Source organism: Trichechus manatus, unplaced genomic scaffold, assembly GCF_000243295.1.
Source record: "Trichechus manatus latirostris isolate Lorelei unplaced genomic scaffold, TriManLat1.0 scaffold00277, whole genome shotgun sequence".
In the NCBI taxonomy this organism is placed as follows: Eukaryota; Metazoa; Chordata; class Mammalia; order Sirenia; family Trichechidae; genus Trichechus; species Trichechus manatus.
In genome coordinates this window covers 21,772-36,665 of record NW_004444213.1, presented here as the reverse complement: position 1 = coordinate 36,665, position 14,894 = coordinate 21,772, and the positions used below count along the sequence as shown (strand labels likewise).

Genomic DNA, 14,894 nt, shown 5'->3' with positions numbered 1-14,894 from the left:
TAGGGTTTTCTAGGCTGTGATCTTTATGGAAGCAGACCACCAGCTCTTTCTCCGTCAGAGCCAGTGAGTGGGTTTGAACCTACGACCTTTTGGTTAGCCGCCAAGCGCTTAAGCATTGCGCTGCTGGGACTCCATACTTTCAAATTACTTCCCCTAATTCCTGAGATAGGTAGTAAGGGTTTGGGTTACTAGCCAGCACACACTTGAGTTCTGTTCTTATCTTCCCATATTCGGCTTTTCCTCTCAAAATAAATTCCCAAAAGCTTCACTAGAAAAGCTTCTGTGTGAACATATACATTGTCAGTAGACACAAGGAGATGTGCAGCAATATGAAGAGAACGACTCCGAACCCCAGAAGAAAAGTCTGCCCTCTGACGAAGTAAAAGTCGTCATAACCAGCTATTTCCTCTCTCCTTTGAAATATCACCTATGAATGGTGTTGAAGTAACGGTCTAGCTTGTTTAATTTTCTTAGTGTTCCACATCGAGGTAAACCTTGCAGTATGTTAAAGTCTAAATCTGCTTTTTACTTGTGTTTTAAAGGATAGCTGTGCAGCCTGCAGCCATAGAATACGCATCGTATAGGAAGTAACTCTACAGCTATAAATGCAACAAATTATAAGATATTAAATTTTTTTTTAATATTTTAAACTATTAAGCTCTTTTTGTGTGGGCCACTGGTTGGGGTGTGTGTGTGTGTAGATTGGGGTGTCAGGCTCTAGTTTGTGATTCTGTGACTGGTTTTTGAAGTGTCCACGTTGGATTTTTTTATTACAGTTTTTCTCAGTAAGTCCAGACGATCATGTCACCAAGGACAACATGGCTCAGGTTTTTGTTAATGAAGGAGATTTCTTAGGGTGGATTCAAGTAAGACTTTTGGGTAAGGAAGAAAGGGTTTGAACTTAATGGTCTAAAGACTCTAATATCTACAGCTGACACTGTCATATACCCCCGGTCAAATAAATTTAGAAATAGGTTTACTGTTCTTCAGATGCGAGCTGTTTCTTTCTTTCTTATCCTTGACAGGACGAGGGAAGTTAAAATGGATAATTAGGTGTAGTTTTCTTCGTGGCAGGAGATAACCATATTGTCATAGAATCCTGTGGAGGGGGTGGTGAAGGACATTGTGTTTCACTGGAGGCCCTGGGTAGTGCAAATGGTTAATGCTCTCAGCTGTTAACTGAAAGGTTGGAGGTTCGAGTCCACCAAGAGGTGCCTTGGAAGAAAGGCCTGGCAGTCTGCTTCCTAAAAATCAGCCATTGAAAATTCTGTGGAGCACAGTTCTGCTCTGACGCACATGGGGTCACCATGAGTTGAAATCAACTCAATGGCATCTGGTATTTTGGTAATCATAGGATTCTAGTATTTTGGTACGTCAGTGATGAAGTTACTTGTTCCTATGGATGGGCTGAAAAAACACTGTGCTGAATGAAAAGAGGCATGCACGCAAAGAGGAGCGGTTGTGTGCTTCCGTTTATATTGAGTTCTGCAACAGGCAGAATTACCCTATGGTAATATATTGAGTTCTACAACAGGCAGAATTACCCTATGGTGATATATTAAGTTCTGCAACAGGCAGAATTACCCTATGGTAATATATTGAGTTCTACAACAGGCAGAATTACCCTATGGTAAAACAAAAACAAAAAACCGTTACGCGATCGTGCAGTAGTGGGAGTGGGGGATTGATGAGGGCTCGAGGAAACTTTCTAGGAGGGTGAAAATGTTCCATGAGTTCATAGGGCTTTGGGTTAATGGCATTTGTGAAAACTCATGACATGGTACGCCTAAGATTTATGCATTTCACAGTATGTAAGTTTTATCTCAAAAAAGAACCGTTAAACGCATAATGAACACCAGTTAATTATTTGCGTGCTGGAATGTATCTGCAACTTATTTGAAATGCACTGGAAAATGAGATGGATGGATGGATGGCTGGACGGATGGCTGGATGGACGGGTGGTTGGATGGATGGGTAGATAATGAACAGATGGGTGATTGGATAGGTTGGATGGATGGACGGATGGATGGACGGATGGTTGGATGGACGGGTGGTTGGATGGACGGGTGGTTGGATGGACAGGTGGTTGGATGGATGGGTAGATAATGAACAGATGGGTGATTGGATAGGTTGGATAGATGGATGGATGCATGGGTGGATCAATGAATTGCTGTATAATAAAGCCAGTATAACAACATGTTACAACTGTAGAAGCTAGTTGATGTGTGTAGATGGGTATTCACTATACAGTTCTTTCAACTTTTTGTGTATGTTTAAAAATTTTGTGTAATAAAATGTTGGGAGAAATCAGCCCAATTGTTAGCCCATTTAAAATATCATTGTAGGAATCTTTGCATGCCGACAGGTCTAGATAAACTTCCTTTAGTGTGGAGTACTTTGTCACTCACACACAGAAGTCTGCAGTACTGTTATGAGCCACAATTATTTTTTTTTTTTAGATTGTGGCTTTCTGGAATTAAAAGACTTGCTTCTTTGAAGAATACCAGTTGTTCGTAGAAATTGGTGGAACAGAAAAGGATACTTTGACTTCCTCACTATTATTACATTACAGCAGATTACAAATTCCGAATCAATCAGTATTCTCTGCTGAACTCTAATTAACACTTCGACATGATTAGTCACAAACGTGAAATCTTGATCGGAGATGACCGCAGGTAGTCTAAATGTAAATAAAATTAGATTTAGATCCCTTTTAATTACCTGAGGTGCTGTGAGTAATTACAATGGCAATTGATAAACTTAATTTCTTATTAAAGAGAAAAAAAAAACTTAGGAGAAGTTTCTCGACACTGTATAGTTAACTCTTCAGTAACCAGGACCCAAGAGAAAGATATATCTCGAATTTTATGGTATTTTTTATTTTATTTGGACCATGAATTCATCCTTTATTTTGTGATATAGTTTAAGTGACTAAGTGACTATCACTAGAGGGAAAGCTCACTCAGAGGACTTGCAGTTATCAGAAATGCAGGTTTCTGGGCGGTAATCCCCATTAAATAATAATAATTGATGGGCGGTGGATAGAGCGTTACAATGACTTAATGCACAAAGCTCTGTTGAGGACCGAGTGGAAATCTGTTCTGTCATCTCATCCTTCTTCCTAATTGCATCACAATACATGGTATAATTCAGTGTGTGTATCACTGTCACGGCCCGGAAGCCTCAACGTGGCTGCAGACCACTGGGGGCTCCTTATTAACAGCCGCTGAAAGGAGTGGTTTGCTCAGGTTCCAACCAAGATGTCTTCTTCCCCACTTGAAGAAGAAAATGTCTTTTTTATGGCGATTGTTGTAAGGGTAATTATTTCTGGATATAGGACAATAGCTTCCCTTGTGATAGATAACTTGCATTTTTCTTGAAAGTTAGGAGATTTTTGAAGGAGAAGGTGCTGGTGACAAGCACAGAGATTTGAGAACTTCTAAACACCCTTTCCTCTTAGCCTGCACCTCTTAAAACAGAAGCAGATTACGTCTGATGAGTTTGGTCAAGCAGACCTTAACCAAGCTATGCTAATTTTTTAAATGAAAACCTATTATTGAATTTAACTGTATCTGTCTCAAGGTTCCTGATTTCAAAATGCAATCACAGCTTTTACGTCTCCAGTATTGGTTTTATTTAGAACCTTGCCCTGTCCTGATCACCACGCATCTTGGCCTCTGCACCTGTTTTGCTCGAAATCTTTCTGCAGTTTCTTTAGCTGGAATAATTCAGCACGGTCCACTTTGTACTTTATTGCTGTGTGTGGCATCTTCTCTTTTTGTCCTTCCACATTTTAAAATCTTTATAGCGGTAACTTTTTTCTCTTTCAGGTCTGTCTTTGTAATGTGTGATAATTGTTTTCCTCAGATACCGCTGTTTATTTGCATTGACACTGGGTCTTCCATTTCTTTGGTAAGCTGTGCCCACATCCGAGTTTGTAACCCGTGATTTGGCCCTTGTGAAAAATCATGGCTCAGAAATGCGTAAGCCCTGTAGTCCCGCCTGGTGCAGAAAGGATGGGGTGCAGGCTTCCGTGCAGATTAAAGAATTGCTGGGGGCAGGGAGCCTTCACCTTCAGGGGGTGTCAGACATTTCTGCTCCCGAATCATCAACTTTCTGTGCAAGACAGCTTGATGAGTTGAGAAGAAGTGACAGGTTCATTTTTCCCTTCTTTGTTTAAGCCATTTATCTTTTGCAGCCCTGCCTGCCAGCTAAATTGTATTGCCAATTTATTGGGATATTCACTCGCCTCGGCTTGAAAGATGCTGATTTGCATCCAACTTGAGAATAAGTGAGGGAGAAAGTTAATCACAGCCTGGCCTTTTGAACAGGTTTGTGTTGGGCCTAATTGTAGCGTTTGAAATGGTACATTTTTACAATATCGGAGTCTGTATTCAACTCCGGTTAACTTCTGTCAGGGTGAGAATGTAATAGTTTTCTGTTTCTTAAAGCCTTGCTCTTTAAAAGGTCTTTAATTGGTGAGCTTTACCTATCTTTGCACATTTCAGGTTAACCTGGCTAAGCTGCTTTGAAACTGTTGAATTGTTTTAATGATTACTTATTTAGTTAAATGGAATCGTTAATAATAAATGTTAGCTGGACATCTACTGAAATGATACTTAGCCTTCTAATTTTATTATGCCGTATTACGAGAAGGGAGTCATTGGGTAGTGCAAATGGTTAACACACTCAGCAGCTAACCAAAAGGTTGGAGGTTTGGAGTCCACCCAGAGGTGCCTCAGAAGAAAGGCCTGGACATCTACTTCTAAAAAATCAGCCACTGAAAACCCTGTGGAGCACAATTCTACTCTGACACACGTGGGGTCACCATGAGTCGGAGTTGACAGGTTTGGCAACTGGTTTGGCTTTTATTAAGAGAGGAGTAAAACTCGTTTACTTCTGAGCAGCTTAGTTCTGAATGGGGGAGCCCATTTGTCCAGAGGGGCAAAAAGACCCCCCAGTGTTTCAGGCCCTAGTGCTGGACACGTCAGCCACAAATGGCCACGTGTCAGGGCTCCTGGGCGCCATTACCCGGCACACCCTTCCCTTCTCCTTCCCTGTCTCCTTTTCGTTTTTCTCTTCAGCATCTTTCCCCAAAATGTGCCAGTTTTATCCGCATCGAGCGTCCTTTGGAGGCAGGTGACACTCCCCCTCCCCAGGTTTCGATTCCCAACGGAGGTTCCGACTCCTCCCAGTTCAGCATGCACCTCAGTGATGCTGGATTTGAGCTGGACCCTCCGCCCGCCCCCCTGTGAAAGATGGGTGACAGCAGCTTCCCCCTTCTCACCCTGAAGTTCTCAGGCTCTCCCCACCTTCTCCAGGTTGGACTAGGCTAACAGGTGGATGCCTTTGCTGCTGTTTCTGTGGGTACATGCACACGTACACAACGCATGTGCACGCCCATGCCCACAGGTGACCACTTCATTCAGTCTTCTCCCCATCGCCTGCTAATTATAGCCTGCGCCACAAATGACACTTTTGACATGTTTTATGCTTTACATTTCATCCTTCCAGATTTTTTCCTTCTTGGAACGATTCTCCCATGTCTGCAATATTCCTTATCTCCCAACATTTCCCTCTTTAACATCATTCCTGCTTTGCTTCGATCATAAGTCTGTGCTCTTCTTCACAGCACCTTTATGCCCCCCAGGCTGTCCATGACCTGGTGGGGCGGGGCAAGGAGCCAGTGCCGGGCGAGGGGGAGGGCAGGGGGAGATTTTGGGGTTCTGGGCCAAGATTGGTCCCTGGGTGGTGCAAACGATTAACGCTCTCAGCTGCTACCAGGAAGATGCAGGTTCCAGTCCACCCAGTGGTGCCTCGGAAGAAAGGCCTGGCAGTCTCCTCCCGAAAAATCAGCCATTGATAACCCTATGGAGCACAATTCTACTCTGATACACATGGGGTTGCCAGGAGTCAAAGCTGACTTGACAGCAGCTGCTTTGGTTTTTTGGGCTGAGGTTGATGAGTGTGGCTTCTGGTGACTTAGAAAAGTATATCCTGGAAAGTTCTAGAAGGTGTATCTTCCGTAGTGTGCTGTGATGGGGGGTGTAAGGTACACTTAGCCATCTGGTGGGTTGGTCGAGATTCTCTGCAGGTTTGTCTGGCTAGGTCCCATGATCAGCCCGTATCTACCATGTTGCCTGGCATAGACTAGCTGCTCAGTGACGTAATGAGAGAATAAATGAGTGAGTGAATGAGCGATGCTACACAACATAGAGAAGAGGCCTCCCTTGATACGTTACAGGGAAAATCAGCCAACTGCACATACTGAAGGTGGGGTGGGCGGCAGCCAGTCTGTTTCCTGTGGGCCTTGCTGTCCTGTATGTGGTCACTTGTGGTGTGACCAAGGGCATTCTAGGACCTTGCTGGGCCTTTGGCACGGCTGCTGCACCCTGTGGGTCAAGCACACCTCACAGACGTTATTCTGCCTTGACCGATGCCAGAGGGCCGGGACTCACTCCCACAGGTGAGGGCTTCGTTGAGGGGGCAGAGCTGGGGTGCCCCTTCCTCCTTTCTAGCTCTCAACACTCACCGCCCAGGGCTGTGGTACCCACATGAGTTTGCAGTGTGGAGACGTGAGCCTTCGGGGTCCCGGCAGTGTGGGTTGCTACAGGCGGCAGGTGAGCAGCCAGGGCTCGTCAGGGCTGCAGGTCCCACCCAGCGTGGGTTTCTGTGTCTCTAGGTACTGACTGGACCTCAAGGTCCGATGTAGTTCTTCACTTTCAGCGCCCAGGTCCTGGGAAGCAAGGCAGAGAGAGACGGGATTTTAGGCTGGAGTCTGACCTGGATGAAGGAGCTGGTTACCCCAAGAAGCTTCCAGTCTAGTAATTGAGGACATCTTAGAAGACCAGAAAGACTAGAAGATTTAGAATTGGGGAATTGTGCAGGGAAGGTGGCCAGGCAGGAGACCGGGCCATAATCTAGGTGACAGGATACAGGGCTGGGAGGAGGCAGGAGCTGACTTAGAAAACTGGGGAAGGTGTGGATGTGAGTGTGATGTTGGGGCAGGATGGGATGGGGGACTGGGGCGGGGGGCTGGAGGGTCCCTGAGCGTTTTCAGTACACATCAGAATGTATCACTGAGCCTGGAGCTGCCCATCCACTGAGCGTCCTGTGGGCACGTGGGGCAGACTGGAACCTGTGACACCGTCCCTGAGGGACCCCATATAGTACCATCAGGAAGGCCTTCCTTCTGCCCCCAGGGTTGGGGGGAGGGTACCGAGTGTAGCCAAGTCGAGCCCACAGGAGCCCCCCATTCAGACTGGTGATGGACAAAACCAGTGGAAGGACAATCCCGTGTTAGGGGGATAGGGTGTGTTGAAGCTTGTTTTTGGGGAAGAGGTGCTGGCAGTGCTTGTGGGTATGGATGTAAAGACCTGTCCTTCTGTAGGCCTGGAGCCCCAGCGGGTGGTCAGCTTCCTGCGGCAGCTCAGCTGTGGGACGATTAAAGGAACAGTTGTGCTAGGAAGAAACATGGCTGGGGGGGTGGTTTGTACAGATCGCTGTGATAGCGCCCTTTTCGCTGATGACAACTTTATATCGGAATTGTGCTGTTGTTAGTTGCCATTGAGTCAGCTCTGACTCCTGGTGACCCATGTACAACAGAACGAAATGTTGCCCAGTCCTGCGCCATCTGAGCGATCGTTGATGTGCTTGAGGCCCTTGTTGTGGCTTATCTTGAGTCCCTTCTAACCGAGGGGGCTCATCTTCCAGCGCTACCTCAGACGGCATTCTGTTGTGATCCATCACGTTTTCATTGGCTAATTTCTGAAGGCAGATCACCAGGCCTTTCTTCCTAGTCTGTCTTAGTCTGGAAGCTCCGCTGAAACCTGTCCACCATGGGTAACCCGACGGGTGTTTGAAATGACAGTGGCATAGCTTTCAGCATCACACCACCGCGTACGACAAACTGCCAGATGGGTAGTGGGATATCAAAATTAGATACGTGTATGAACATTGGTGGATAGGTCATATTTGTTTCAACACACCTTTTTTTTTTTTTTAATTTTAAGTTCTTTCACTTTTTCTCTAAAAGGAAAAGAGGAATCCAGCTGCCTGGGTGACGCTGGAAATTTCTCCTCATTCTAAAATTCTAAAATTAATGCCAGCAGCCTTGACTTTGTTCCGTCCTGAAGGTAACTGTTTAATACAGTCAGCATTTAAATCCCCGATTAATAGGAGCAATTAAACAATAGCTTCATTTCCAGCAAATTAACAACCCTAATAGGTAATTGCGACATAAATGAAGATAAATTTGTTTTAATACAACGAGATAAAAAGAATACAGACAGGAACTGAATCTCAGATGAAGAATTCAGACTTCATTACTTGAGGAAAAATTTGAAAGCTCCACTAGAAGAAATTAAAGTGAGTTTGGCTTTGTAACCATGGCCTGTCTTGGAGAAAAGTTTTTCTTTTTTTAATATAATAGAAATATTGTCATGTTTTGTGCTAAGATATATGGAGGTAAGTCATCAAAGGATTTTCCCCACCAGAAAAAAAAAGATATTCACCAAACTCTTTCTCCCGATGGCGTGCTTGGCACACAGGCAGCGTGGACAGTTGATTTTGGCCAAAGCACCTCTTTGGGTTTTCACTGACAATAACCCAACAGCAAATGTGCGGATGAGTGCTTCCTTTTTACACACCCAGTGGTGGTTCAGGGGTAAAATCCTCGCCTCCCATGCAGGAGACCCAGGTTCGATTCCCAGCCAGTGCACCTCATGCACAGCCACCACCCATCTGTCAGTGGAGGCTTCCGTGTGGCTAGGAAGCTGAACAGGTTCCAGCGGAGCTTCCAGACTAAGATGGACTAAGAAGAAAGGTCTGGTAATCTGCTTTGGAAGATCAGCCAATGAAAACCCTATGGACCACGGTGGTCTGCAGCCCGTTCTGGGGATGGCGTGGGATGAGGCAGCATTTTGTTCTGTTGTGACTCGGGGCCAACTTGACGGGAGCTAACAACAGTGACAGCAGACTAATTTCATGACCTGTTCAGTTATAGGATATCTTTCTTTCCCTTTATTAAAACCCGTTGCCGTCGAGTCGACTCTGACTCATAGCGACCCTATAGGACAGAGTAGAGCTGCCCCATAGGGTTTCCAAGGAGCGGCTGGTGGATTCAAGCTATCTTTTGGTTGGCAGCCGAGCTCTTAACCACTGCGTCACCAGGGCCCCTTCAGTGATTGCTATAATCAGAAAATTGCTTGGCTGGTTTACAGTTTATGTTGAAACGTGGAGGTGTTCAGGCCAGATCTGTTTTTGGAAGGAAAGACGTGGTGTCAGGGTGGAGGGCGTTCGGAATGGGGCAGGATAAGATTCACAGAGAACAGTTAGGAGATGCTTTTTGAAGGGAGTGGTAAATGCTTCATCTGCTTTGAAAGTTTCTCAGCTCTGATGGTGCATGCATTTCCTAGGGGCGTTATCAGAAGGCACCACTAACGGGTGGGTGGGGCTTAAAACAACAGAAATGTATTCTCTCACAGTTCTGGAGGCCGGGGGCCTGAACTCGGGGAGCGGGGGCGCAGCAGGGCCATGCTCTGTCCGAAAGGTCTAGGGGAGGGTCCTTCTCTGTCTTTGCCAGCTTCTGGTGGCCCAGGCGTTCTCGGGTCTTGACAGCAGCCCTCCAGTCTCCTTCCATCCTCACGTGGTGTCTCCTCCTTTTCCTGGAAGAACAGTAGATGTATTGGATTAGGACCCCCCTTACCCCCCAGTATGATCTCATCGGAGCTAACTACATCTGCTAAGACCCTGTTTCCCAATAAGACCGCGTTCACTAGTACCCAGGTCGACTCCTTAGCATGTTTTCTTAGGGGGATGGGGCTAGTTCAGCCCATAGCAGGGGCTCAGCTAAAACTGTATTATCAAGTTTGTACCATGTTATAACAACTCTTTCTGGTAGCTTTGAATCATCAAGGGATGCATATTCAGACTAAACCTCACCCCCCCAAAAAATCCACCACCCCCCCTCAAAAACGAGAATCTTGCAAAATATGGATCAAATGTAGCCTAACATCGCTTTTCGATAGGAGAGGTCTCAATACAAGGCAGCTCTTGTGCGTCCCTCAGGAAGCCGTGGGAGCCAGGACCACCCCCTGCCACACACACACTCACGCACACGCTCACACTCGCACACATACACTCAGACACACATACACTCACATACTCACGCACACCCACACTCCCCTTCCCCAGTGTCCAGGTAGAGACGACTTGCACCTTCCACACACCACCAGCTATCTTTCCAAAGTGTGAACCTGCTCTTGTGGCTGGTCCTTGAACACTGTGTGACTCCCTGTTGCCTTGAGGATGTGAAGTCCACACCTGTCACTCTGCTTTGCATTCCAGATCCTTAAAAATGTCTTGGCAGGTGCTCTTCTGAGCTCTGCCCTATCCTCCCTGCCTTCTCATGACCGCCTCTCCCCATTGGGTTGTTCACTCGTGGATCCACACACTTGGTGAACGCCCGTTGAGTGTCAGCCATCCGCTGGCCACGGGAAGGTAAATAAAGCACAGTATCTCGCACTTCCAGAGTATTCCGGGGACCCATGGAGTTGGCCCATCGTCATAGACTGTGAGCGGGCAGTGCAATGTGGGGGGCTCCCCCAGGTGTCGGGGTGCCAGGCTGGGCTGTGGGGTCCTGTGATTCACTAATTGTCATTAAGCCTCATGGTGTAATCAGAGTTACCCAAGAGACTTTCCAGAGTGCACCTACCCCACCCGCCCTCTCTCTGTGTGATGTCACGTAGCTTTGCTGGCAGATCTTCCTCAGTGCCAAAGGTAGAGACCACGGAAGCAAAAACAGAATACAGGCGCAGGTCGCCAGTCAGACACGATCCTCCACTCCAGCGCTCGTTAGCTTTGGTATTTCATGGTGACAAGAACTCCACTTCCAATTTCTTTCTTTTCTTAACTCACTAAGCCACAAATTCAGAGCTTCATAGATAATTTGATAATTAATTTATTCTTAATTAATAGCATGGCTTAATGATCACTGTACTGTAATTTAACACTGAGTTGAGACATTAAGGGATCTTTTATATGTTACTGGGAGATTGACGATTTGAGCTAGTTTCATTATTGATGGAGGTTCTCCGGGTAAAACCCCCACGGTTCTCACGGAGGAGCTTTCCAAAGAGGGTTCGGTGAACGCGACCTTTTGTTGGCGGTGTTGAAGATAACGCATGCCATGATCTCTACTTCATAACTATTCGTTTAAAATGTTCTTGTGAAGTAACATCTGTATTTCATCTTGTGTCAGGTGACTTTTACACGTGTGTCTGTTATAAATACTTGAAATGTTATTTTATTAGCTTTACCATTAGTACTTAATTCTCATCTAACATTGCGTACTCAGAGTTGTCCCCTCTCTCTAGTTATCGGTCTCAACCTGCAGCTTTTCCCAGTTGAGGGAGAAGCGTCCACTCCCTCAAACATTGCCTGGTTTGCCCCAGGTCTCCACTTAGCATCTAACCCCAGCTCCCTGCTGTCTGTCTGTCAGATCTGCATGCTTCGTCCAGCACCATTCATAGCGGACTGTCCCCGCTTTCCCCACTTGAGCCATCTGGTCCACGACGTAGCTTGTCTGCGAGCGTGCCTCTCTAGGAGAAAGTGTCCTGCCGATGCAGTGGTGCTAGCGTAGCTGCCTTAGTCTCGGTTCTCTAGAGAAGCAAAACCATGAGGCCTGTATGTATGTATATGTGTGCGTATATATAGAGAGAGAGGGAGGGAAATTTACTTTAAGGAGATGGCTCATGCAGTTGTGGGAACTGGCAAGTCTCAAATCCCTAGGTCAGGTGGCAGGCTGAAGATCTCTGCTGGCTCACGGCATTGCGGGGTCTGGTGAATCCAGAATCTTCAGGTCAGGTGGCAGGCCAGAGACTTCTGCAGGCTTATGTCCCAGGAACCAGAGGTCAGGTGTTAAGAAGAGTACAGGGTCAGAGGGCTGGAAGAGAGAACAAGCTTTGTCAGAACATCCATTTATATACTAGATGCAGGCCACACCCCCAAGGAAACTCCCCTTTCAACTGATCGGCTGATCACATCAGATCACATCATGGAAGATGATTACATTATATTACATTATTCAGGAGCACGTAGTCTAATGTCTGCCAAACCATGAGAATTGTAGGCCGGCCAAGTTGACACATAACATTAGCCATTATAGTAGTTGAAGTTGATATTGTAAAGAGCATGATAATGTTGAAAATTAAAATATTTTTATAAATCATTTCCTTCATTTGTGTATGGGGATAGGAAGAACATAAAAATTATGAGGAAATAGGACAAATCTGAATAAATGTTGTAGTAAGCAAAACTGTTAGTCGTCATTAGATAATGTGAGTGCACTTTTTTAACTGCTGGGGTAATTAAGTGGACAGATGAAGTTTAGTATTAACTTGGAGCTTGTGTTTTGTGTAATCCTGTCCGGTAGTTCAATGAGAGTCTTTACGGTAAAAATCTCTTTACTTGTGAACTCTCTCTTTCTAGCCTCCAAGTAGGAAGGGTAGAACATTCAGTTGCATTTGGGTTTCATAAAATGAGGTTCTTAATAAGATATTTGATTTGTCTTAGGAAGTTTCTCAACTCTCTCCTTAGCTCAGAAAGCAGAGTTATAGAAAACATTTATATAGTTCTCCCAGCTTCCTAGGCCTGTTTCCTTCTGTCACTTACACATTTTCTGTGCATTTAGAGATTAAAGTCAGCACGCTCATCCAGCTGAATCCTAACTCTGAGGCTGGCAGTGAAATGAAAATGGTGTATGGTTGATAATCAAAAATGCCTTTTTGCTATCCGCCACCCCCCCCAAAAAAAAAAAAGAAATTGGCGATCACTTAAACAATCATGATTTTAAGTTAACTTAGTTTTGGTCTGGAATTTCTGTACACATATAAAAAACCTGTTGCCAGCAAGTCAGTTCTGACTCATAGTGACCCTATAGGACAGAGTAGAACTGCCTTGCAGGGTTTTCAAGGAGCAGCTGGTGGATTCGAACTGCCGACCTTTTGGTTAGCAGCTGAGCTCTTAACCACAGCGCCACCAGGGCTCCAAACACATATAGGACACGTATATTTTTCAGTTGCTAGAATCTGATCTTAGATTTTATTTTTGAATTCACATAATGACTTTTAAAATATTCTAATATATGTCTTCAAAGATCCCAAATCGATACGCCAATGGTTGTGAAATGACAGAGTGCTGCATATTCCTCTGTAATTTAAACGTGATTAGCTGATGAAGGTTAGGATCAGTACGGCACAGGAAGATGAATTAATTGATATCATCCTTTCAGGATGATAAGAGGCCGATTGGAGGTGGGTCATAACTAATGAAGCTGCTGCTTGGTTTCCGTGAGCCGTTTTTTATATATTGCATTTTCACTTCATCAGATCTGTGCTATCATTCATTTACATGAAAACCATAGGCTGTGGCCATTTGAGCTCCTTATTCAAATTGTATTTGCAGAGACTGTTTGCGTCCTGCTATGTCATCACCTGTGGGTCGGAAGATGATGTGTTCTTTGGCACGGGCAAAAAGAGCAGCTCTCAGGACAAAGGCGAGGATTGAATATTATGGAACTTAACTGCAGCAAGTCCCCAAAGACACACATCTGTCCAAATAAAAACTGGCCTCTTACTCTTCTACAGTGACCCCTGTTGGTGTAGGAAGAGTTTGCTAATTGTCAGTTTCCTTTCCAATTAAATTCACTCTGCTTTATCAGCGAGCCTGTTTGCCAAGAGAAGTTATGGCTGGTTGCATTTAGATTTGTATTGATTAAGATTAATTTCCAATGTGATGGTAATATATTTAAATAAAAAAAAAGAAAAGGTCTTTGATATAATTCCATGTCCTTGAATATAATTCCATGCACTAGCTGGTAAAGTGAAGAGTTATTCTTTAGGCTTTGCAAAAAAAAGAAAAGCTTTTTGACTTTCAAAGGGGGTTGGTTAAATTACCTTGTATTACTTAGGATTGCTTTTGCTGCAAGTAACTAGGAAAAAAGTAACCTGATTAGAATAACTTAAACAAAATAGATGTGTATTTCCATTTTGTGTTGGAGGCTTCTAGGGTGGTCCATGCAGGCCTGCTGAAGTCTTCTATGGCTCCTTCCATCTTGTGCCCCCATATGTGGCTTCTATTCCCAAGGTCACCCTGGGGTTCAGGATGACTTCTGGATCCAAGATGGCAGCATATGGGCATGCCAGACAGCAAGAACAAAAAAGACAAAAGGGGGAAATGGGCAAAGAGCAGCTCTCCCAAGGTGGAGTCCTGGCAGCTGCCACAGAAACTCCTCTGCTTCCACCCTCTTGGCCAGAGCTTGCTCACGTGGCCTTGGCCACATTTAGCTTCACATGGGAGGGGTCCAGGCTCTGGGAAATCACGTGCCCAGGTAGCATCCACAAACCCTGTTCCTGTGGAAAAAGGGAAGACCCCTGGGTAGCACAAATGGTTTCTGCTCAACTACTAACCAAAAGTTTGGTGGTTCAAACTTACTGAGCAGCTCTGCAGAAGAAAGCCCTGGTGATCTGCTTCCATAAAGATCACAGCCACGAAAACCCTCTAGAGCTCAGTTCTACTCTGTAGCACATGGGGTCGCCATGAGTCGGCATTGGCTCAACAACAGTGGGTTTGGGTTTTGTTTTCCCTCGGAAAAGGGGAATCGCAGATTTCTGGGGCAGCCAACGGGCCCTGCCCTGTTCCCTGTCCTTGGCACCAGCTTCGCCTTCATGTCTCTTGTCCTTGTGCCCACTAGTTGCCCAGAAGATTGTCACCACAAGAAAGAAGCAGCAGCTCTCCATCGGACCCTGCAAATCCCTACCCAACTCTCCCAGCCACTCCTCCGTCTGCTCTGCCCAGATGTCTGCCGTGCACATCAGCCAGGTACATTGGGCGGC

General features: G+C 45.5%; 1 protein-coding gene across 1 annotated transcript in view; it reads left to right on the top strand.

The window, feature by feature from the left end:
- LOC101354053 (arf-GAP with GTPase, ANK repeat and PH domain-containing protein 1) overlaps positions 1 to 14,880 on the top strand; it is a gene marked incomplete at its 3' end in the record, with an annotated part of 110,129 nt that extends 95,249 nt beyond the window's left edge. Inside the window, exon 8 of the mRNA XM_023725016.1 lies at positions 14,753 to 14,880. Coding sequence (XP_023580784.1) covers positions 14,753 to 14,880 — 128 coding nt within the window. The remainder of the gene's footprint in view (positions 1 to 14,752) is intronic.
- Positions 14,881 to 14,894: the final 14 nt, after the last annotated feature.